Source organism: Panthera pardus, unplaced genomic scaffold (assembly GCF_024362965.1).
Source record: "Panthera pardus isolate Hobbes unplaced genomic scaffold, ASM2436296v1 HiC_scaffold_20, whole genome shotgun sequence".
Classification (NCBI taxonomy): Eukaryota; Metazoa; Chordata; class Mammalia; order Carnivora; family Felidae; genus Panthera; species Panthera pardus.
The window spans coordinates 55,255,755-55,280,905 of NW_026526766.1; the positions used below are offsets into that span (position 1 = coordinate 55,255,755).

A 25,151-nucleotide genomic window follows, 5' to 3' on the forward strand; every position below is an offset into this window, starting at 1 on the left:
TTTTCACAGATCCCATTGTTAGCCCATCACCTGATTATATACTAGCTGATATAAATGTCTGTACTTCTCATGGACCTACTGGATTTATGCTTTATTGCTTCACTCAGGTTCTGATCTTCTAAGAGATTCCATCGCCCATTCTGCCATTCATCTGAGTGGCAAGCTATTTTTATCCCTACACATCTCACTAAGTGGGCTAAGACCATCTATGGACATGTCATCTTTGTCAGACCCAAATAAAACCAGTATTTTGACTTGGGCTCTATTTTTCTGGTTAAATATTCTAAGATGATAATGCCATCAGTTCCTTCTATATGAAAACATTGTTGGTATCTTTGTTTAAATAGTTTAATCAACTTTAGACAAAGGCTAAAACATTTTGTAGTAGGTTTATTTGTTGCCACATTCACAATAAGACCCAGTAGGGGCAGCTTTGTTCAGGTTTGGATACATGAGTATGATTTATTCATCTAAGCCCTTCTCTTTTAGTCTCTGCCATCCAGGACCTTGCCCACCCTGCCCTGCCTTTATGACTAAAACATGTGAATGTGGACGGACAAGGTAAAGTTAGAACTGTACTCTAAAGACTTCAGTTTCTACATTGATGATTTATCTGTGAATTTCTAAATTAAGAATTAGTAGGTACATATAAATAAGTGGTAAGCGTAAATAGTACTTTTTTGTAAAAAGTATTTGTTCTGCTGGCCCAATCCTGTTTTGCAGTCTTATAAGTGATTAAGAAGTTATATGCATGGTGAGATTGCCCATTTCAGGTGAAATGCCGAGGTGACAAGGACTTTTATCTTAACCTTTCTAGTGGGTGAAAGAACCAGGATTGAACCCAGGCTTGTTAAGGTTCAGGACACAGGGGCCATTTACCTGTACCTAGCATAATATCTGACATCTAGGAGGTTTTCAGTGAATATTGTTGAATGAAAGAATAAGTGACCCCAGAGCCCACCCTCTTTTCATTATAATAACAAGTTCTCCATCATCAGGGCAAGGATCAGTGGTAGTTATGGAAGGTCTCTGAGGCCCAGTAAGACCCTGAAATAATTTCTGAACCACAAGACAAAATGGGATTGAGCCAATTTTCAGTGAATCTCATTTGTTTAGCATTTACTGAACTTAAAAGGATAGTAATGCGGCCTGAGAGTCACATGCAAGAGCTCTGGGTCAGAAAGACCAGGTCAGATCTAGGCTCTGCCACTAATTGGTTATTGACATGGGCAAGTTGCTTAAGCCTCATTTTACTTATAAAATAGAAATAATAGTGTTCACTTCCAGGAGTTTTATTAGACATGATGCTGAGCCCTGAAACTGATTATTTGTGTATATAACAGTGAGTTTTTAAAACAAAGTAGGGGACAGAATACAACTCTTTTTGTTGGGGCGCCAGGGTGGCTCAGTTGGTTAAGTGTCCGATTCTTGGTTTGGCTCAGGTCATGATCTCATGGTTCATGGGATTGAGCCCCGTGTCGACCTCTGTGCTGTCAGCACAGAGCCTGCTTGGGATTCTCTCTCTCCCTCTTTCTGCCCCTCTCTCACTCACTCTCTTTCTCTCTCTCAAAATAAATAACTTAAACTCCTTGCAGGAGAGTAGACTCCAAGCTCTAAACCATTACCCTGCAAGAGACCTGAAGACAGTTGTCTAAAAGCACTGATCTCATATCCTTCCCTAGCCAATAAGTCAGCAAAATTAAGGTGCTCATTAGAACAAAGCCAGAATGATTTTCCCATCTGAAATCAAAGTCACATACAGTATGTCCTTAAGTATTATAACTGCATAAAATGCCAGAGTACTGGGTCCCAGGAGAATACCATTGTACTTCCAATCTGAGTATGTACATTATAACTACCCCACCCACCCTGCAACTTTCCTACCTCCATCTGTAAGACATTGTAGGAGCTCCAGGCTCTTCCCCTCCTGCCTGGGAGGGGGAGTTCCCCTACCTCGTGGGAACTCAGAAGAAATCCACAGAGAGGAACTTCACTTCACTGGTCAGAATATAGGGGAGAGAGAAAGGCAGGGTGGGAAATAAGGAAAACAAAGCAGGAGAAAAGAAAGAGCGGAGAAGAGGAGGGTGATTGAGGAAATAAAGACTGGAGGAGGGAAACAGAAGAGTGGGAAAATGGGGCCAAGAGAAAGGTTTCATAGTTTTGGGGAGGAAGTTTGTGCTTCGTTGTTTAGCTATCCAACAGGAACTTGTCCAGTGTTGACTAATTCTGCCTTTACATCTGTTTTCTTTCCAGGCACACAGTTCGCTGTGGTCAGGCTGTTTCAGTCCACTGTTCCAATCCATGTGAGAATCTTTTGAATTGTGGTCAGCACCATTGTGCTGAGCTATGTCATGGGGGTCAGTGCCAGCCTTGTCGGATCATATTGAACCAGGGTAAGTGGTGGGCACACCAACTAGCAATACTTGTGTACTTTTCTAGAACCTTATTTATAGTTGTGTTGATGACAAGGCCTCTAGCGTTGTACCTTGGGTAGGAAGAATTGGAGATAAATTAATGCTTAGATGGTTTTCATTAGTTTAGTTACACAATACCACTATAAGTCATTGTCCTGTAGAATTTGAACAGTAGATTTTAAAATGCTGTTTAAAAATAACTACTTGGGAAATTAAAAAAATAAATAAAAAGTAACTGTAAAGGATCTAGAAAGGCCAAAAAAATCTTGAAAAGAATGAACTTGAAAGGATTAAACTATCTGATTTCAAGACATTTAAAGTTCCAGTAATCATGACATTGAGTTGTTGCTGTTAAAGGTAGACTACTAGATGCATGGAAGAGACTAAAGTCCAGAAACAGACCCACATATATACAGTTAGTTGATTTTCAACCACAATGTTAAGTTAATTCAATGGGAAAAGAAGTCTTTTTACAGATGTTGCTAGAACAACTGGATGTATACATAAGAAAAAACAAACCTCAACCCCTAATTTACTCTTTTCACAAAATTAATTCTACATGGATCACAGACTTAAATGTAAAACCCAGAAACATAAAGTTATCTTCCAGAATAAACTATTAGAGAATATTTTCATGACTTTGGGGTTAGGTAAAGATTTCTTGGACAGAACAACAAAAATACTAACCATAAAAGAAAAAATTGATACATTGAACTTTATCAAAATTAAAAGCTTCTCTTCATCAGAAGATACCATTAAGAAAATGAATAAATCAGGGGCGCCTGGGTGGCTCGTCGGTTAAGCGTCCAACTTCAGCTCAGGTCATGATCTCACGGTCCGTGAGTTCGAGCCCCGCGTCAGGCTCTGTGCTGACAGCTCAGAGCCTGGAGCCTGTTTCGGATTCTGTGTCTCCCTCTCTCTGACCCTCCCCTGTTCATGCTATGCTCTGTCTCTCTCTGTCTCAAAAATAAATAAACGTTAAAAAAAAAAAAAAATTAAAAAAAAAAAAAAAGAAAGAAAATGAATAAATCAATTGCATATTGTATCCAGAAATTTTGAAGTACTCTTACAAAGTAATTAAAGATGAACAGTGGGGCTCCTGGGTGGCTCAGTGGTTAAGCGTCTGACTTCGGCTCAGGTCATGATCTCACGGTCCGTGAGTTCAAGCCCCGCATCGGGCTCTGTGCTGACAGCTCAGAGCCTGGAGCCTGTTTCAGATTCTGTGTCTCCTTCTCTCTCTCTCTGCCCATCCCCTATTCATGCTCTGTCCCTCTCTGTCTCAAAAATAAATAAAAGTTAAAAAAAATTTTAAAAAAAAGTACCTATAAAAAAGATGAACAACTTAAACAATGAGCAAAAGACTTGAACAGATACTTCGTAAAAGAAAACCTATAAATAGCCAACAAACACACAAAAGGTGCTTAACACCTTTAAATACTAAGGGAATGTAAGTTAAAACCACAATAAGTAATATAGTATAACCACTTTAGAAAACAGTCTGGCATTTTCTTAAAAGGTTAAATGTAGAATTTTATCATATGACCCAGTAATTCCATTCCTGGGCACATATCCAAAAGAGATGGAAATATATGTCCACAAAAAAACTTGTAAATGCACGTGCATAGCAGTACTAGTCATCGTAGTCAAAATGTGGAAGCAATTCAAATGACTGTCACTTGAGGAATGGATAAACAAATGTGGTATGACCATACATTGGATTATTACTCATCCATGAAAAGAATGTAGTATCAATACATGCTATGAAGTAGATGAACCTCCCAAACACTGCGCTAAGGGAAAGAAACAAGTCACAAAGAAACACATACTGTGTGATTCCTCTGTTTTTACAATAGTCCCTGATCTGCAGGGATCCCAGGCTATAGTGTATTGATGCCTTATAGAGTTTTATTTTATTAAATTTTACCTTGGTGTGATGCTGTTGATCTGTGTTGGCACCTAAAATAAGTAACAGCCCTATGAAATGTTTTGTGTTGTGTACTGTAAGAATTTCATGTAAGGAACTGTGCCATGTAATACTCAATTTCTCTTTATGGGTCCTCCTGGGAGAAATTCCTGTCTGGCTTTAGTTCCAAGACTGGTTGTTTTTCCTCAAAGACTATTGATCTTTTTATCTTAGAAGCCTCGTATGATTGACCTAATGTTTGTCTTTATAGTGTATTTCTTTTTAAGCTATGATTTTTTTCTATGTCTCTACCATTGTTCCACTTTTCACATCTTTAATTTTATGTTCTTTTGTTATATTTCATATATTCTTACGTGTTGCCTCAAATCCATTTTGAGATAAGGCAGGAGTTAAGTATATGCTGGCAGTTTGGTCTTAACAATATAGATTGTGGTGTGAGAGTCCCTTTGATGTGGACCATTTATAGTTCTTAATTCATATTGTGCTTTTACTCACCTAATTCAACCAGATCTTTTTTGTACAAATTTGTATGGATTCCCGTCTCTGCCTTTGTGTTGCTGTGTAGTTGATTTTTCAAACCCAGTGGAAGGCTTTTTGTTTGTCCACAGTAAATATCTAGGGGACTGTTATGGCCATGAGTACAGTTTGTTTCTCTTCTCTATTTGTAATTCTCCTAGGATCCCTTTCAGCCTTATCTAGAGATTTAATAAGCATTCCTTCTGGGGGTTCATTCATGTGTTGATAAAAATGCTGAATAGGCTAAAGCTGGCAGCAGAGACCTTCCAGACTCCTCTGGTTCCATATTCTTCAGCCAGCGGTGACTCCATCCAAGTCTTCTGTCACCAGCTCATATTGCTGTCTCTTGTGCCTAAGCATAGTGGGGCTTTTTAGTATTGTACTCCGATTATTCCCTAATTGATCAGGGGCTCCATTTTGGCTTTTTTGGTTTTTAATTTTTTTGGTTTTTATTTTATATTTGAGAGAGAGAGACAGAGACACAGAGCGAGCAGGGGAGGTGCAGAGAGACAGAGACAGAATCTGAAGCAGGCTCCAGGCTCCAAGCGGTTAGCACAGAGCGCAATGTGGGGCTCGAACTCACGAGCAGTGAGATCATGACCTGAGCCAAAGTTGGATGCTAACTGACTGAGCCACCCAGGCACCCCTCCATTTTGTTTTTATTGTCACAGTTTTCTGACCTTTGATTCTTTTGTGGTTTTAATTGAATTATAATTAACATACAGTGTCATATTAGTTTCACATACTCATTAGTTTCAACATACTCATTTGACTCAGTGTTCTCCACAATAAGTGCAGTCACTGTCACCATATAATGTTATTATAGTATTATTGACTGTATTCTCTGTGCTGTACTTTTCATCTCTTTGACTTGTAACTGGCAGTTTGTACCTCTTAATCCCCTTCATCTATTTCATCCATCCCTCACTCACCTCCCTGTGGCAACTGTCAGTTTTTTCTCTGTATTTAAGAGTCTTGAGGTTTCTTTGTTTGCTTGCTTATTCTTTTGTTCTTTAGATTCACATATAAGTGAAATCATATGGTATTTGTCCTTCTCTGTTAGACTTATTTCACTTAGCATAATACCCTAGAGAGGTCCATCTATATAGTTGTAAATGGCAATGTCTCATTCTTTTTTATGACTAAGTAATATGCCATTGTATATATATATATATATATATGTATATATATATATATATATATATACATATATATATATATATATATACACCACATCTTTATCCATTCATCTATTGATGGATTCTTGGGTTGTTTCCATATCTTGGCTATTGCAAATAATGCTGCAACAAGCATAAGGTGCATGTATCTTCTCGAATTAGTGTTTTTGTTTTCTTTGGGTAAATACTTAGTTGTGGAATTGCTGGATCATGGTATTTATGTTTTTAATTTTTTGAGGAACCTCCATACTGTTTTCCACAGTGGTTGCACCAATTTCTATTTCTACCTGCATTGCACAAGGGTTCCTCTTTCTCTACATCCTCATCAATGTTTGTTATTTCTTTAAAAAAATTTTTTTTTAATGCTTACTTATTTTTGAGAGCAAGAGAGACTGAGCACAAGCAGGGGAGGGGCAGAGAGAGAGGGAGATGCAGAATCTGAAGCAGGCCCCAGGCTCTGACTTGTCAGCACAGAGCCTGACACGGGTCTTGAACTCATGGACCACAAGATCATGACCTGATCCGAAGTCAGATGCTTAACCGACTGAGCCACCCAGGCGCCCCGAATTGTATAAATTCTTTATATATTTTGGATATTAACTCCTCATTAGGCATCTCATTTGCATATATCTTCTCCTATTCCTTAGGTTGCCTTTTTGTTTTGTTGATGGTTTCCTTTGCTGTGCAAAAGGTTGTGTTTTTTTTTATTTATTTTTTTGTTTTAATTTTATTTTTGAGAGAGAGAGCACTAGCAGGGGAGGAGCAGAGAGAGAGGGAGACACAGTATCTGAAGCAGGCTATAGGCTCTGAGCTGTCTGCACAGAGCCTCACGTGGGGCTTGAACTCATGGACTGTGAGATTATTACCTGCGCAGAAGTCAGACGCTTAACCTACTGAGTCACCCAGGTGCCTGCAAAAGCTTTTTATTTGATGTAATCCCCAGTAGTTTATTTTTGCTTTTATCTCCCTTTCCTGAGGAGACCTATCCATAAATATGTTGCTAAGGGCAGTGTCCAAGAGATTACTGCCTGTGTTTCCTTTTAGGAGTTTAATGGTTTCAGGTCTCTCATTTATGTCTTTAATCCAGTCTGAGGTTATTTTTATGTGTGATATAAGAAAATGGTCCAGTGTCATTCTTTTGCATGTAACTGTTTGATTTTTCTAGCACCATTTACTAAAAAGACTGTCTTCTACTCATTATATATTCTTGCCTCCTTTTTTATAAGTGAATTGGCCATATAGGTGTGGGTTTATTTCTGACCCTTGATTCTTTTGTTCACAGCTGTCTGCTCATACCTCAAAAAAAAAAAAAAAAAAAAAAGTCTCTGTTCTGTCTGAGCAGAAACTTAGGAAAGAAAAGCTCGCTTGTAGAAATTCCCAGTTACTAGGGTTTGTTTATGAATTCATTGATTTCATAAATGCTGGTTGTGTTTCCTACGTCTATATTAATTCATCCAATAAGTTTTTATTGGATAAGTGAATCAATTTTAGAACCGGAGATGAAACTGCACATGTACTTACTAGAAGGTGGAAAGTAGATTTTAAAAATCAAGAGTCTTGGTTATGTCTTCATTGATTTGAGGCTTTCCCTCTTTTCATTGAAAGTTTTTGGTCTGTTCAGTACAGTGTTTTATTTTACAAACATTATGTCTCATGTTTAGTTAGAAATATTTATTTTAATTTTTACTACGTGATTTTATGATTTGATGTTTTTATAATGTTACGTTTATTCTAATGTTGATTTTTCTGTGTAAGTAGATATCTAAGTTGTACTGAGAAAGAAGGAAAGCATCATTAGGTCTGTAGGATTTCTAAATTGAAATCTTTTGGTCTGCATTTATTATGTAGGGTCAGGCATATTTGCATAGATTGATTTTAATGAGATCAATTTTCACTATCTTTTAAAAAAATTTTTTTTATTAAAAAAAATTTATTAAAAAAATTTTTTTAATGTTTATTTTTTAGAGAGAGAGAGAGAGTATGAGCGGGAGAGGGGCGGGGCGGGGGGGGGGGGGGGATACACAGATTGGAAGTAGGATCCAGGCTCTGAGCTGTCAGCACAAAGCCTGACGCGGGGCTCGAACTCACGAACCGCAAGATCATGACCTGAGCCGAAGTCAGACTTTCATCCAACTGAACCACCCTGGCGCCCCTAAAAAATTTTTTTTAATGTTTATTTATTTTTTAGAGAGAAAGAGCATGAGAAGTGGAGGGGCAGAGAGAGAAGGAGACACAGAATCTAAAACAGGCTCTAGGCTCTGAGCTGTGAGCACAGAGCCTAATAAGGGGCTCAAACTCATGAACTGCGAGATCATGACCTGAAGTCGGACGCTTAACCGTCTGAGCCACCCAGGCTCCCCAAGATAAATTTTCATTGTAAATTGAAAATGTAAAATGAGGAGCGCCTGGGTGGCTCAGTCGGTTGAGTGGCCGACTTCGGCTCAGGTCATGATCTCACAGTCTGTGAGTTTGAGCCCCGCATTGGGCTCTGTGCTGACAGCTCAGAGCCTGGAGCCTGCTTCGGATTCTGTGTCTCCCTCTCTCTCTGCCCCTCCCCTGCTCATGCTCTGTCTCTCTCTGTCTCAAAAATAAATAAAAATATCTTAAAAAGAAAAAAAAGAAAATGTAAAATGACACTTGGAAAAATTATATAAGTTGATGAAAATTAATTCTTATCAGACTTTGTTACATTTTAATACATCAGAAGCATAACTCCTTAAACATATTTATTCCTGCCCTCAAGAAATAAAGAAACTCATTACTTCTTTTGTTGTTGTTGTTTGTAGGCTATATTTAATTAACATATTTAATTAATGCATCTAAAAACATATTTTTTATTTCAAAATGTTTACAATTTTTATAAAGTCCCAATAAATGCTTTTTGCTAACACCACAAAGAGCCATGGACATAGGACGGAGGCTATCACTAAAATATTCTTTTTTACGTATGAAGTTCGTGGCCTTAAATAATAAAGTGATCTAAATTTTGCAAGACGTTAATGATGATTAATAAGAAACATCTCTAAAACCACACAGGATTGACTGTAAAGAGCACCTCCTGACCATGGAAGTCATTTAAAGGAGCAATTAAGTTAGGGCCTGAAGTCTGATGTTCTGTCACAAATTTATAGTGATTGGGTTCACCCTCTACTTTTACCAATGTAGGCATATTAGAACTCATTATTTCTTGAACCCATTGGGAAATCTATAGAAGTTAAGCTGGGTTCTTTATCTAGCAAATAAAACTCTTGAGTTGTTTGAACTTCTTACTCAGTATCAATTCTTAAACATGATTACTTCAAATTCAACAATAGAATACAAATTATTGAAGATTTTATATTGTACCAGTTTTTTTATTCCTTTTTAGCAGTAGAGAGTTTTTCCAAGCATTTTCTGTGAGCCCCAGTATATAAAGTACTAAATCTCTGCTGCTTGGGTTGAAGTGAAGATGGGAATGATTTAGTCATCAACTCCTCCACGACTATCACCAGCTTAGTTTCCATCTTCTGTAACATCTCCAGAGGACCCCAGGGAGCCACACAGTAAATGGCTCTCAGCTATGGCCTCATGGGCCGGATAGTAGCCTCTAAATTTAGAGAATTGCTTCACTTTAATGCTGCTTTGGGGATGTGCTGCAGAGGCACCATGGGATATCAACAGTCTTACAAGGCCTTTTTTACTTCTGTGCTAAAGCTTCTCAGGTGGGTCTTAGAGCTGCTATATATGCCACATTTATTTCTGCATCAGGTCTGATCAACATTAATGAGTTGCATTTTGTGCTTTCTTATAGATTGTTTGGAAAATTTTAAGAACCCATGCAGGTTACTAACCTTTGTTTTTTAAATTGTGTCCTCAAGTATGCTACTGTGGCAACACTTCCCGAGACGTGTTATGTGGAACAGATGTAGGAAAGTCTGATGGATTTGGTGACTTTGGCTGTTTAAAGATATGTGGCAAGTAAGGTTTTATGTTTTTCTCAGTTAGAATAAAGCTGTATTTTATGCAACAATTATGTAATAGTCTGTTGTTTTTCCTAACAGGGACTTGAAATGTGGGAACCATACGTGTTCTCAAGTGTGCCACCCTCAGCCCTGCCAGCCATGCCCACGGCTCCCCCAGCTGGTGCGCTGTTGCCCTTGTGGCCAAACTCCTCTCAGCCAATTGCTAGAACTTGGAAGTAGTGGTCGGAAAACATGCATGGATCCTGTCCCTTCATGTGGAAAAGTGTGCGGCAAGCCTCTGCCATGTGGTTCCTTAGGTAACTAGTAGGCATAAAGTTGTCTTTAAAAATATGAGTGGAAGTGTTTGGCAGCAGTGACTTTATAAGGAGAATAGCGTTAAATTTTAGTTATAATATCAGAGGCTTTTAAAAATATTAATGATGAAATTTGTGTGGGTACTTTTTCTTTCCTCCTCAAAAATTTCAAAATGTGAAAACTCTCATTTACCCAAGTGATTTCTCCTTCTGCTTTGGGTATTTTATTGCTAACTCAGGACAGTTGTGAGATACTATCCCATGAGGGGGTTATGATTTCTCTTAGCCTACACTAGTATGGACACGATCTATCCGTTTACTAATCCAGGGTTCAGTGAGTGTTTAAAGGCATTTTCATGTAATAGGAACATGTTAAATAACTGGGTCAGATGTTTAAGAACTAAAATTCTAAGTATAATAAAACTTTAGCCATTTGGGTCACTCAAGAAATATATTTTCTATAGCTAATTTTCCCATATAGTTGAGGAGTAACACCTCTTGAGCATCACTTTGGATGGACAGTTTTCTAAAATTCACATTTTCTTCTTTCTTTAAATAGAGTTTATTGGAGATAAGTTTTTCCCCTTTGTTAACCCAGAGTCATCATTTTCCTGAACCTCAGTTGTCGTATCCTCCTGGGTACACTGGTGCCCTCAGGGCCTGCTGAGGTTTCTCAGGCAGTTTCCCCACACTAGTATGCAGTTTGAATTGTTTATCTACTTGTTAAAGCTTTCGGTTGTTTATTTTCCTGGCAGTGCTTTTAGCATTAGTGACTCTCCCTTTCTTCTGACGTGTGGCTTCTGATTACTTGGATATAGAAACCAGAAGAAATTTGTTTGAATTGGCTATAAAGTAATAGTCTGAGTTCTGAGACGTTCTGGGGCATTCCTTGGGGGAGGTGCTGGTATAGTTTTGCAATGACTTGGCACCTTCTATCCTGGGTGAGTGTTCAAAGGCTGTGTGTTTAGAAGAATGGATGTAGGCAACTGAGTTTGTCTAAGAGAGGTGTTCCTATAACTGCAGCAAAGCTAGAATCTTTAGGTTTGGTTTCCATGTTTATCAAAAATAGAGATTTCATATTTCTTCCAAACACCAGCAGGAACCAGTAGGTACATCCTACTGTATTTTTTATAGTCTGACTTTAAAATTGTGTATAGAGGAGGAATGTTCTTTTCTCATATATATTTTTTTTTTTTTTTTTTTTTTTAGCGTTTATTTATTTTTGAGACAGAGAGAGACAGAGCATGAACGGGGGAGGGTCAGAGAGAGGGAGACACAGAATCTGAAACAGGCTCCAGGCTCTGAGCGGTCAGCACAGAGCCCGACGCGGGGCTCGAACTCACAGACCGCAAGATCGTGACCTGAGCCGAAGTCGGCCGCTTAACCAACTGAGCCACCCAGGCGCCCCATCTTTTCTCATATTTTAATACACGTTTCAACTGCATTAGAAAAATCAATTGTCTATTGGTTCTCTTTGCCAACTGTGAAAATGTATCTTCAGATAAACTCTGTAAAGTGAAGATCAGATGACTTCAAAATCAAGAAGGATGGTTAAAGTCTTCCCTTTTCAGAAAGCTCATGGGTCAGTTTTATAACAATTTTATATACAATGACCACAAGAAATCCTACCATGGGGCTAAAATATGTTGGCAATGAGAGAAAGACGAAATGCAAAATGGGTAATACAGGGGGACTTGAGCAAGAGAAGAATAGTAATTATCAGTATAAACCAGCCCCAGGGGTAGGATAAGAACAGATCAAGGGATTTGAGGGTAACCACTGTACCTCATCAGGTTTTTAATCATAAAAAATTTGTAAGGAATTAGGCTGAGTTGGATTGAGAAGCTCAAAGACAAGCCCATGTGAAAACAGTGGCTCTCAAGTTTATTCAGATCTAGCTTATCCATAGAAAGTTTGCTGAGGTCTTTTAGTGTCTCACTCAGTAGGAATTTCTATCCTAGATAAATCGCTTTAGTACAAGACACTAGGTAGAGTTCTGCTTTCACAGTGGAAATATGAGGAGCTACATGGACCCACTCCCCAGCAAAACAAGCAAAACTGGAGAAAAGGAATCATTTAAAGTCTCTGGAAATTGTCCGATGGGCATACCTCAAATGAGTATTTATTAAAGAAAATCTACTGAAACTCAGTAAGAACAGCAAGAGTCTGTGTTGTTTAAGTCACAATCCATTCCCTCCCTTCCACCCCCAGCTCAGCTTAACAAAAGCTCCACTCAGGATAGGTGTGCCAAGAAGATGAGGCTTCCTCTACCCCTAAGATCCCAGTCAGGGGTTACCAAGTCTCACTAGGAGGAGCACACTGCCAGCATTTTTCATCCCCTCTAACTCCAAATTGAAGAGGCTAAATTTCTGGGACACTGGCTGGCTCAATTGGTAGAGCATGCAGTTCTTGTTGGGGGTGTAGGTTCAAGTCCCACATTAGGTGTAGAGATTACTTAAAAATAAAATCTTAAAAAAAGAGGCTACGTTTCTGGTAGACACAGCTGAGAGTTGCAGGCTCCCTTCCATACAGCCCACCCGTAAGTCAGAAGTTTTACTCCAATCACAGCAGGTTAAAATATTGGGGCCCTAGTCATCTTCACCCCAGCTCATTTGTAGAGCAGAGGCTCTATGCTGAAAGATACAAGCCAAGAAAACCAGAGGCTACTGTCCCACTCACCACCAAAAGTAAGTAACTGAGACTTTTCCTAGGGAGAAAGGTAGTCCATAAAAAAGAGAGCTCCAAAGTACTCTCCAAAGGAAAGGACTTTAATTTGAAATAATGTAGAGAAGTTCAGGCCTAAAAACCCTTCAGAAAATAATAGCTCTTCTTGATTAAGGGCAGCTAGCTAAACTGTAAGCCAGCTAGTTCAGCAGAAAGAACCAGGGAAAGAGGTAGCTAAGAGGAGCCCCTCTGGGGTCAGAACAGACTTCACAGACTTGCCTCAAAGATTACCCTTACCCAATTTCATTGGATCAGACTGCTGAGCAATTTATGCCCAACAGAGAGAAAGTAGAATGAAGAAAAGTGAACAGCACTTCAAAGAAATGGGAGTACTTTTAAGCACACAAACATATGTAATGGGAATACCAGAATGGTAGAAAGCAGAAAAATATTTGAATAACTGAAAACTTTTCAAATTTATTGAAAACCTTTAATCTGTATATCCAAGAAGCTCAACTCCCAATAGGACAAATTCAAAATGTTCCACACCTAGACACAAGTAAAAAGCCGAAAGCCAAGGATAAGGAGAAAATCTTGAAAGCAGCAAGAGAAATATGACTCCTTACATACAAGGGAACCCCTATAAGATTAGCAGCAGACTTCTCATCAGAAACAATGGAGAGCACTACATCACAACAAGAAGATACTGAGATGACCTGTTCAAAAGTGCTGGGGAAAATATACTGCCATCCAAGAAGCTTCTATTCAGCAAAACTATCTTTCAGAAATGAAAATAAAGGGGCACCTGGGTGGCTTAGTCAGTTAAGTATCTGACTCTTGATCTCAGTTCAGGTCTTGATCTCAGAGTTGTGAGTTCAAGACCCATGTTGGGCTCCGTGCTGGGCATGAAGCCTGCTTTAAAAAAGAAAAAGAGAAGGAAGGAAGGAAAGAAGGAAGGAAACACAATTTATTGCTAGCAGATCTACTTCACAATAAATACTAAAGTAGTAAGTTCTTCAGACTGAAAGCAAGTAAACCCAGATATAAATTCATATCCATATGAAAAATCAAAGAGTAAATGTAATTACATAATTATAAAAGACAGTATAAAAGCATATTCTTTTTGCAGCTGACTTAAAAAGTAGTTGTATAAGATAATATGTAATTGTATTATTAGGGTTGTAACATGTGGATATATATCTGACAATAAGCACAAAGGAGGTGGGTGAGATCAAAGTAAGGAAGTAAGGAAGTGACACCAAGTTATAACTCAGATCTGTAGCAACAAATGAAGAAAATCAGAAATGGTAAAGACGATAAATGTAACAAACTATGAATGTATGCTTGCTCTTTTCTGTTTTAATAGACATAACATTACATAATAGTATATTGTTGGGTTTGTAACATGTAGACGTAATAATAGCATAAAAGAGAAGAGAGAATAGAGCTACATAGGAGTAAGGTTTCTCTATCTCACTGGAATTAGGTTAGTATAAACCTGAAGTGGATTCTGGTAAGATGTATATCGTAAGTGGGGCGCCTGGGTGGCTCAGTCGGTTAAGCGGCTGACTTCGGCTCAGGTCATGATCTCGCGGTCCGTGAGTTCAAGCCCCGCGTCGGGCTCTGTGCTGACAGCTCAGAGCCTGGAGCCTGTTTCGGATGCTGTGTCTCCCTCTCTCTGACCCTCCCCCGTTCATGCCCTGTCTCTCTCTGTCTCAAAAATAAATAAACGTTAAAAAAAAAAAATTTTAAAAAAGATGTATATCGTAAGTCCTAGAACGCCCATTAAGAAAATAACCAAAAATTGGGGCGCCTGGGTGGCTTGGTCGGTTAAGCGTCCGACTTTGGCTCAGGTCATGATCTCACGGTTCATGAGTTCGAGCCCTGCGTCGGGCTCTGTGCTGACAGCTCAGAGCCTGGAGCCTGTTTCAGATTCTGTGTCTCCGTCTCTCTCTGACCCTCCCCGGTTCATGCTCTGTCTCTCTCTGTCTCAAAAATAAATAAACGTTAAAAAAAAATTAAAAAAAAAAAAAAAGAAAATAACCAAAAATAAATATAGTGAAATGGGGTGCTTGAGTGTCTCAGTTGGTTGAGCCTCTGACTCTTGATTTCAGCTCAGGTCATGATCTCATGGTTCATGGGATTGAGCCCTTGGTTGGGATTCTCTCCCTCCTTTTCTGTCCCTCCCCTGTTCACGCACATGCACACACGCTCTCAAAAAAGAAATAAACACGGGGGCACCTAGGTGGCTCAGTTGGTTAAGTGGCCGACTTCGGCTCAGGTCATGATCTCAACTGGTTTGTGAGTTCAAGCCCCACGTCTGGCTCTTTGCTAGCCTGGAGCCTGCTTCAGATTCTGTGTCTCCCTCTCTCTCTGCCCCTCCCCTACTCACACTCTGTCTTTCTCAAAAATAAATAAACATTAAACATTTTTTAAAAATAGGGGCGCCTGGGTGGCTCAGTCGGTTAAGCCTCTGACTTTGGCTCAGGTCATGATCTCACGGTTCGTGGGTTCGAGCCCTGCATCAGGCTCTGTGCTGACCGCTCAGAGCCTGGAGCCTGCTTTGGATTCTGTGTCTCCCTCTCTCTCTGGCTCTTCCCCATTCATGCTCTGTCCCTCTGTCTCTCAAAAATAAATAAACATTAAAAAGTAAATCTCGTCAATTTAAAAAAAATTTTTTTTAATAAATAAAATAAAATAAACATTTAAAAATATGCAGTGAAGGGGCACCTGGGTGGCTCAGTCAGTTAAGCATCTGACTTCGGCTCAGGTCACGATCTCATGGTTGGTGGGTTTGAGCCCCGTGTTGGGCTCTATGCTGACAGCTCAGAGCTTGGAGCCTGCTTGGGATTCTGTGTCTCCCTCTCTCTGCCCCTCCCCCACTCATGCTCTGTTTCTCTGTCTCAAAAATAAATATTATATATGTACGTGTGTGTATATATACATATATACACACACGTACATATATAATATACAGTGAAAACTACAATTAAAGGAAAAAAATGTTAAATTAGAAACTTAATGCAAAACAAACCAGTAAAGGAAGATTAGATTAACAAAGTCATGAGGTATACAGAAAAATAAAAGTTAAATGACAGATATAATCCAGTTGTATCAATGATAGCATTAATGTGAATGGATTAAACTCTTAAAAAGCAGAGATTGTCCAATCAAATTTTTTAAAACACAAGATTCAACTATGTGGTATCTTCAGGAAACAGACTAGAGTTAAAGATAAAATAAGACTGAAAATAAAAGGATGGAAAAAATACATCATTTAAACAGCAGCCCCAAGAGACTTGTGGCTGATCTCTGAGTGGTCCTCAAAACAGGACTTGTCCTAAACGTATTTAGCAGAATGAATGGTAGGTCTCTTATCACCACATGGTCACAGAGCTTGAGTCATTGAGATTATGGATCATGATTTCTGATTGTTTATGATCCCCGGATTATTTTCAGAGTCAAGAGTACTTCAGTAAAGTCGTCCATGGCTACAATTTTAAGGAGGTTCAAGTCTAACCTTGAGACTTGAGGCCTAAAGAAAGAAGTCAGAAGATCTGTTTTTTGACTTAGGCAAAGAATCATGCACTCCAGAGGATATGCCAGTGACTAATTCTGGGCCCTGTCTTTGCCGGAAAAGGTCCAGCCTGCCAGATGAAGGGAAGATAGGGGAAGAGGCATTGACTACATCCTTCTTCCCTCAACTCTGCTTCTGGAGTTGTAGGCAATAGAAGTAGAAGACCAGTGTGGCTAGTGAACTTGGGAGTCTGAAAATGAGTACTTGCAGTGTTCATTCCTAGCTCTTTTCATTTTTATTAAAGATTTCATTCATACCTGCGAAAAGCTGTGCCATGAAGGAGACTGTGGACCATGCTCTCGTACATCAGTTATTTCCTGCAGATGCTCTTTCAGAACAAAGGTAAATCCTGAACAATGTTAGTGCTGTTACCACCAGTACCTTTTAAATTCATGATTATGGGATGGGAAGAATCAAAGTAACTTGTTTTAATCTTATCATACTATATATGATTTATTCAACCCAGCCAGTGTATGCTGACAGCAACCATGGGTCCGTTGTGTGGTAGATATAGACTGGGGGTCAGGTAGCACTCTAAGCTCAGAGGCCAGTAATGGGGCTGAGGCAAGTATCCAGATAGCTCTACCAAATAAAAGTGTGATAATGCTAGATGCTAGGAGAGAACAAAAGCACTGTTGCTAACTAAGAAATTGGAGAGAACGTAGTCCATACGATCACCCCCTTATCTCTGACAGTCGTTGCAAGAGTTTAGACAACTGCTGAATTAGAGTAGTTAGACCATCCTAATTTCTGATACCAACTGCAGTCCAGTGTCCCTAAGACCACCCTCAGGGTTTGATAATTCACTAGAACTCAATAGAACACATAGAAAGCTGTTATAATCATGGTTACAGTTTATTACAGGGGAAGGATACAGATTAATATCAGCCAGAGGAAGAAACATGCAGGGCAGAGTCTCAAGAAAGTGCCAAATAAGAAGCTTCTAATTGTTCTCTCCCTGTGGAGCTGGAACAGCGTTAACATTCTCAACATCATTTTGTGATAATATGCATGGAGTGTTGCCAACCAGGAAAGGTCACCCAAACCTGGGTGTTCAGTTTTTACTGAGGCTCCATTGTGTAGACATGGTTGACTGCCCATGTGGCTGGTCTCAATCTCCAGATTGTCACCAGAGGTCTGCCATTACTCTGTGACCCAAAGCCCCCATCCTAAGTCATATTATTGGTCTCTGTGGTGTAGCCAGTCCCCACCCTAAGACTTTTCAGTATGGCCAGCCTGTACGCTAAATCATGTTAGACTATGTGATGACCCAAGGCCTCAAGCAAACAATGACACTCCTTCAGGCATGATATTCCAGGAGCTTAGAGATCACTTCCCAGAAGGCAGTGGCAAAGGCCAGATCACCCTTTCAGTAAGGTTAATTATTCACTATACAACTGTTTTTGTCAATTTCTTCTTTCTGCCCTGGGCAGTTTTGATTGGACTTTTTGTTATAAAAGGGACATCTTACCATTTTGGAATTCATGCCCATTCCTATGTTTGTAACCAGAGGCAAGAGCCTTGCTGTCTTTGGGAAATCCAGCTTGGAGAACATAGCAACTATTGATCTGTCCTCTCTGACCCACCTTCAGTGCATATTCAACTGCTACCAAGCCCAAGGGCTGGGTAGCAGCTGACTTGCAAATGATTCTGAGGATCTATTCCAGAAATTGGCAGCTAGCTTACTGGGTAAGCTTTAGAATAAAAATGTAAAAATAATGTAATTTACATGTGGCAAAAGATGTGTGCGCGCATGCGTGCACACACACGGCTTTTTTCCTGAAAGAAACCAGAGTACATGGGTCAGTAGAGATATTTTGAATGTCAGACACAGGATCTTAAAGACTGTGAAATACTGTGATTTAGTAATCACAGATTTAGTGATGCCCAGAGGTGCTGGCTGTGACCAAGAAGCACAAGCAGAGTTGGGATGTGTGAGCTAGAAATGGGTACTGTCTGTTTGCTTCTTTCTCCCCAACAGTCCTGTTCTCTCTGTGCTTTTTTGATTCTCATTCACTGTCTGCCCTCACTCTAATGGCAGATCCCATGGCAGTGAGCATATTCATGAAAAGCTGTGTATAAAGTGAATTTTTGCAAATAAAAGTTTTATTCTAAAATTGCTGGAGGCACTCACTGTCAGTATGAATTCTATTGAAACCTTTGACAAAGTGAAAAATCTCTTTGCAATTGATGGTCATCACCTCATTCTTCAGCCAGATTTTTCATGAAATGTCTTTTGTAATGGAATGGGCTTTTCCATGGAAGTGAGTTTTCTAGATAAATAAAACTTATTTCTTAAAGCTTCAAAGGTGGTTTTCTTTTAATCACTTTGGTGGGAATCTTTGAAAAATGTATGCTGTACTACCTCTTGCCAAAGAATACTGTATTTAAGTTTTTATTGGTAATTCATATGATTGTCAGGATCTACAGGAGCTCTCCCTTTCCCTGCAATTAAGGTAACCACTCCAGTATGTCATTTCTTCTCTGCAGTCCAGTGTTTGCATTAACTGGAGCACGCACTCTAGCAATTTCATGACTCACCTTTGCTTTGTATCTCCAGGGAACATATGGGCAACTCTTCCTTATCATCCAACCCAGCCAACTAATGTATCTAGACATCTTTGTAGCCAAGAATCTTCCATTTCTTAGACTTTTGCTTCTGTTTTCAACTCTAGTAACTGCCCTTTTCTTCAGAGTCCTTTTCACTAAGAAAGAATATTTTTAGCATTTTGCTAGTTTCTGAGTACCTAGCAACCTGTAAATGACATCAAAGCCAAATTCAGATGTAGATACTGGGCAGCCAGGCTCACTCTCCCCCAAGTGACTGACTTGCTTCCCACACAGCATCCTCTCCACACATGTTATTTGGGATCATGCCTCAGCAAGTTACATATGGTAGATCTTTGGGGTTGTTCATACGTAATTACCAAAGTCATAAAACTGAATGCCAGAGGACTACTATATTCTACTTTGCTGCATTTCTGCAGTGTCATGCTGCTCTTAAGTGTGTTGACCTGTTTGCCTCTGGTACCAGATTATTACATATTTTCAATTTTTCTGCTTTTTGTGGCTTTTTCTGTCTCCTTTGCCAGGCAATTTTTTTTCTTTGCTTTATGTACTTTTAGCAATCCCTCCTTCCATTCAGATTTTATAATTCCTAAAATCTACTTTCAATTAGGAGGCCAGACCACAAAGATTGTTACAATTATATTTGCACAAAATGTCAGTAAACCAGGAGACCCACTGTGAGTAAAGCATATTCATATAGAAATTGGGCTAACCTAGCTCCAGATAGGTGAAGTTGGCGAATAAGTGACTACCAGAAAAGTATAGGATATTTAGGGTGTACGTGTTATATATAGCATTATACTCTAGTTGTGTTGTTTCATTTGTTCCTAAAGGAGTTACTGTTGGTTTTTTGTTTTTTGTTTTTTGTTTTTCTTTTCCTTTTTCCATAGGAGCTTCCATGTACCAGTCTCAAAAGTGAAGGTATGACTGAGAATGGGCATGAGGGGACTTTCTGGGGTAAAAGTAATTGTTCTGTTTCTTGATAAGGGTTTGTATTATATATGTCATAATTCCGCAAAGGTACACTTAAGATTTGTATATTTCATTTTATATGTTTCATTTTCTTTTGCCTCAAAAGAAAAATAAAAATCATAAGTTCTGGTTAATTAAGTTCTAAAAAAGGTAAGTGTAGTCATATCTGCAGTTTACTTTAAAATGTATCAAATATTAAGGTAAATTGATAGGTGGATAGAAAGGTGAAAAAATAATGGTAAAATCTCAGTAATGGTCATATGGATATTCACTGTAAAGTTGTTTCAACTTTTATGTTTGGAAATTTTCATAATAAAATGGTAGTAGTGGGGGTGAAGGAGAATAATACCTAATGCAGCAAGCTTTTTACATACTGACTGTGATGCTAGATCCCCTTAAAGCTTGATATGACTGTTGGACACCTGGAACAGGTACTCAGCCAGCAAGCCTTCTTAACCTTGAGGCCTACAGTATTGTTTCTTCCTTTGTCTTTGATCCTGACATCCCACACTATTAAGATTCTTTCTTTTGCTCACCATCACTTAGTCTTTTGTTTAAGCCACCTTAATACCTGTTTGGAAAAGTGATAGAAGTTAAATGTGTACAAAATAAAAAGATCTTATTCTGGCCAGGAAGAAAGCTGTTTTAGATTAGGATGCTTTTGTCTGCAGGTATCAAAAACCCAAGGAAAAATAACTTTAGCGATAAGGGGCTTTACTGTCTCACATAATAGGAAGTATGGAGGCAGAACAAGTCCAGAGTTGGTTAATTCCAACCTCCTGATTCCAGGACTCCAGTTCAGCTTCTCTGATTTTCTTAGTTTTCTCCTCATGGATATAAGTTAGCTACAACAAGTCCACACATCAACATCTTACCCAGGAATATCTAAAGGAAAGAAAGAGATTCTTAAGCTTCCTTTCCTTCTCAAGAGCAAGGAAGACAATCCTGAGAGGACCTCAGTACACTTTGTATCACATGCTCCTGCCTAAACCCAACGTTAGCAAAGAAAATGGAATTAATAGGCTAGACTTTTCTACATTCACCCCTGAAACTAGGAGCACATGGGTACCTAGTTTCTGAGCAGAATTAAGCCTCTGTTAGCCTTAAGAAGGTGGGGAGTGGGGGGCGCCTGGGTGGCTCAGTCGGTTAAGCGGCCGACTTCGGCTCAGGTCATGATCTCATGGTCCGTGAGTTCGAGCCCCGCGTCGGGCTCTGTGCTGACAGCTCAGAGCCTGGAGCCTGTTTCGGATTCTGTGTCTCCCTCTCTCTGACCCTCCCCCATTCATGCTCTGTCTCTCTCTGTCTCAAAAATAAATAAACGTTAAAAAAAAAAATTAAAAAAAAAAAAAAGAAGAAGGTGGGGAGTGGTTGTTTGGAAGGTAAGCAGAAATATCTGCCTTAAAACCACAGTCAAAATTGTGGTTATTAAAAATATAATTTGAAAAAATTACATTAATATGCTTTTAAAGTAAAAAAAAAAAAAAACGGAATAAAAACAATATAAAGGAAAAAGTGAAAATACACCCTAACCTGATTTTTCCCTCCTCCCCTTCCCTGATGAAACTGTTACTAGTTTGTTGGATTTGGGTCCAGATATTTTTCTGTATTCATATAGCTTTATACATCTGCCAGTTAGTTTTATTTTTTTCTCCTAAACTTAATTTTATACTAAACATATTGTTTGCAATTTGGTTTTTTTTTTTCTTCTTCCCTCAAAGACATTTTCTATGTCAGTGTATATAACTCTCCCTCTTTCACAGTATTCTGTATGTGGGTATGCCACAGTGAGGTTCACTCTTTCCCTCTTGGTGATCATTTAGTTTGTCTCCAGTTTTTCCCCATTATGAATAATACAGTATCCATCTTGTCCCACTTTTTAAAACTTTATTATCAAAATTTTTAACCATATGTGAGAGTAGAAAGATTAATATAATAAACCCCTATGCACCTGTCACCCATCATCAGTAGTCAGCATTTTGCCTATCTTGTTTCCATCCCTTCCTTCCCTCCTTTTTATTTTCACTGAAGTACTTTGAAAATAAATCTCAAACATCATTTCACTCATAAATACTTCAGCACCTAGCCTATTTTTAAAAATTGAGGTAAAATTCACATAATGTAAAATGGGCTGTTTTAAAGTGTACAATTCAGGGGTGCCTGGGTAGTCAGTTGGTTAAGTGTCTGACTCTTGATTTCAACTCAGGTCATGACTTCATAGTTCATGAGGTCGAGCCACATGTCAGGCTGTGCGCTGACAGTGCGGAGCCTGCTTGAGAGTCTCTCCCTCTCTCACTGCCCCTCCCCTGCTCACTTTCACATACACTGTCTCTCTCTTAAAGTAAGCATTTATTTAAAGTGTACAATTCATTGGCATGTAACAGATTCACAGTGTTGTGCAACCATCACCTCTATCTAGTTCTAAAACATTTTCATACCTAAGGGGGAGACCCTGTATTCATTAACTTTTCACTTCCCACTCACTACCCCCTCAAGCCCCGAGGAACCACTAAACTGCTATGGGTTTACCTATTCTGAGTATTTCATATAAATGGAATTCTATAATACATAACCTTTTTATACCCAGCTTTTTTCACTTAGCATGTTTTCAAGATTCATCCATGTGTAGCACATATCAGTACTTCATTCCTCTTTATGACTGAATAATACTTCATTGTGTGGATATATCGCAATTTATTCATCTGTTGATGGACATTGTGGGTTGTTTCGATATTCTGGCTATTTGGATTAGTGCTACTATGAACATTTGTACACAGTTTTTGTTTAAATTTTTTTGGATACATACCTACAAGTGGAGTTGATGGATCATATGATAATTGTGTGTACTTTTTTAAAGAACTGCCACAGCAGTTTTCCGTAGCACCTACATCATTTTACATTCCCGCCACCCAGACGCCCCACTTATTTTTTTGTTTTTATTTTCGTTTCTTATGTGTTTTTTTTCTTAAAGCTATCCTATGTAGATATGAAGTGATATGTCATTAAGGTTTTGATTTGCATTTCCCTAGTGATGCTGAACATTTTTAAATGTACTTTGCCATTTGTAATCTTCTTTGGAAAAGAGTCTGTTTAAGTCCTTTGTCTGTCTTTTAATTGGGTTCTCTTCTTGTTGAGTTGTAAGAATTCTTTATGTATTTTAGATCCTAGAGCTTTATAGATAGATGATTTGCAAATATTTTCTCCTGTTATGTGCGCTGTCTTTTCACTTTCTTAGTGGTGTCCTTGGTACACAAAATCTTTCAGTTTTGATCAAGCCCCAATTTGTGTTTCTTCTTTTGTTGCTTGTGCAACAAAATATATTAAAATATATAAAAATATATTTTCAAAAGTATATGTATAGGAATAGTTACTTAAAATAGAATTACCATTTAAATTTTTGATAGGTAACATATGTGTACCAAAAGTTTATACTCCCATCCACGGAGTGTGCCTTGTTCTCTACACCTTCACCCGTACCATATTGTCTTTTTTTTTTTTCTGTACAATCTGACAGGTGAAAATTTTTAGCATATCTTATTTTAATATGCATTTTCACCATAACTAATTTATTTACATTATTACATATGTGTTTCTTCAGCTTGTAGTCATCGAATATTTGTTGAGTGAATGTTCATCTCCTTTCTTTTTTTTTCTTTTTAATTGGCCACAACAGATGCTACATTTATGTGTGATAAGCGATGTAACAAGAAACGGTTGTGTGGACGACATAAATGTAATGAGATATGCTGTGTGGTAAGTGGACCTATCATTAGGTACAATCAGATTTCATTCATCCGGGGGCCAAGCATCTAGAAACCTCAGCCATCTGGAATGTAGTCCAGATTCAGACATCACTGGGAGAGGCCCCTGAGCAGTAGTGAGAGAGCTGCCCAGAGAGACAGGCCTGGGCCTTTTTAGGCCTTTGCCAAGTCAAGAAGTCAGCCAGTGGCAATATGGGGAAAGAGAAGAAAGACAGAAGCCCTCAGGCTCCAGAGCCTAAGACCATCAGATGAGCATACAGTCCTCTGCAGGAGATTGTGTGCTGTCCCAATACACAGATTGGGCTGGTCTTAGCAATTTGGGCTTTGGGTTTCATATACAGCTTGGATCAGGTCAATAGGCAAAATGAGTGGGGCATTTTTGAAAGGAGCAAGTTTCAGTTATCTGAAGTATTCACTTATATGGAACTAAATAAAGCACCACCTGGCAGTAATTGGGTTACCATGTTGTGCGTGTGTTTGTGTGTGTACAAACAAGAGCACACAGTGCCATTAGCAAAGTAGTGCATGTGTACACATGCTTATGTATGTATATCATACATAATTGTTATTTTTGAAGTTTACATACTGATAAGATGAAGAATGATGAAATTGTACAACATATTAAGACTTACTTTTAGGGGCGCCTGGGTGGCTCAGTCAGTTTAGCATCTGACTTTGGCTCAGGTCATGATCTTGTGGTTTGTGAGTTCAAGCCTTGTATCAGGCTTGCTACTGTCACAAAGAGCCCATTTCAGATCTTCTCTCTCCCTCTCTCTCTGCCCCTCCCCTGCTCACTGGCTCTGTCTCTCAAATAAACATTAAAAAAAAAAGACTTATTTATAAATCAGTATTTGAAGACATAAAGATTTCTTCCTATTATTGAAAATTTCAAACATATACAAAAGCAGAAAGATTAGCATGCATCCCATATATGCAACATCCAGCTTCAGTAGTGATCAGCTCATAACTAATCTTGTTTCATCCACCTCTCCACCTGCTCCCTCTGATTATTTTGAAGCTAATTCCAGACATCATTTCATCCATAACTGTAGAAAGCTTTTTTTTAAATTAATCTTCTTGTTGTTTGTGGAAAATATAAAATGTAGATAATTTTGCAAACAAATATGAATCTCTTCTTAGGATAAGGAGCACAAGTGTCCTTTGATTTGTGGGAGGAAACTCCGTTGTGGCCTTCATAGATGTGAAGAACCTTGTCATCGTGGGAACTGCCAGTCATGCTGGCAAGCCAGTGAGTGTCTTCACTGTATGCTTTTATTAAAGAGTTTTCTAGGGATCTGTGGGTGGCTCAGTTGGTTAAGTGTCTA

General features: G+C 38.8%; 1 protein-coding gene across 2 annotated transcripts in view; it reads left to right on the top strand.

The window, feature by feature from the left end:
* Positions 1-25,151, top strand: part of NFX1 (nuclear transcription factor, X-box binding 1) — a 73,179-nt gene that overhangs the window by 26,735 nt on the left and 21,293 nt on the right. For both annotated transcript variants that reach the window (XM_019424162.2, XM_019424161.2), the window contains exons 6-13: positions 490-561; positions 2,254-2,393; positions 9,890-9,989; positions 10,073-10,290; positions 16,773-16,870; positions 19,987-20,017; positions 23,739-23,818; positions 24,967-25,075. In XM_019424162.2, coding sequence (XP_019279707.1) covers positions 490-561; positions 2,254-2,393; positions 9,890-9,989; positions 10,073-10,290; positions 16,773-16,870; positions 19,987-20,017; positions 23,739-23,818; positions 24,967-25,075 — 848 coding nt within the window. The remainder of the gene's footprint in view (positions 1-489; positions 562-2,253; positions 2,394-9,889; positions 9,990-10,072; positions 10,291-16,772; positions 16,871-19,986; positions 20,018-23,738; positions 23,819-24,966; positions 25,076-25,151) is intronic.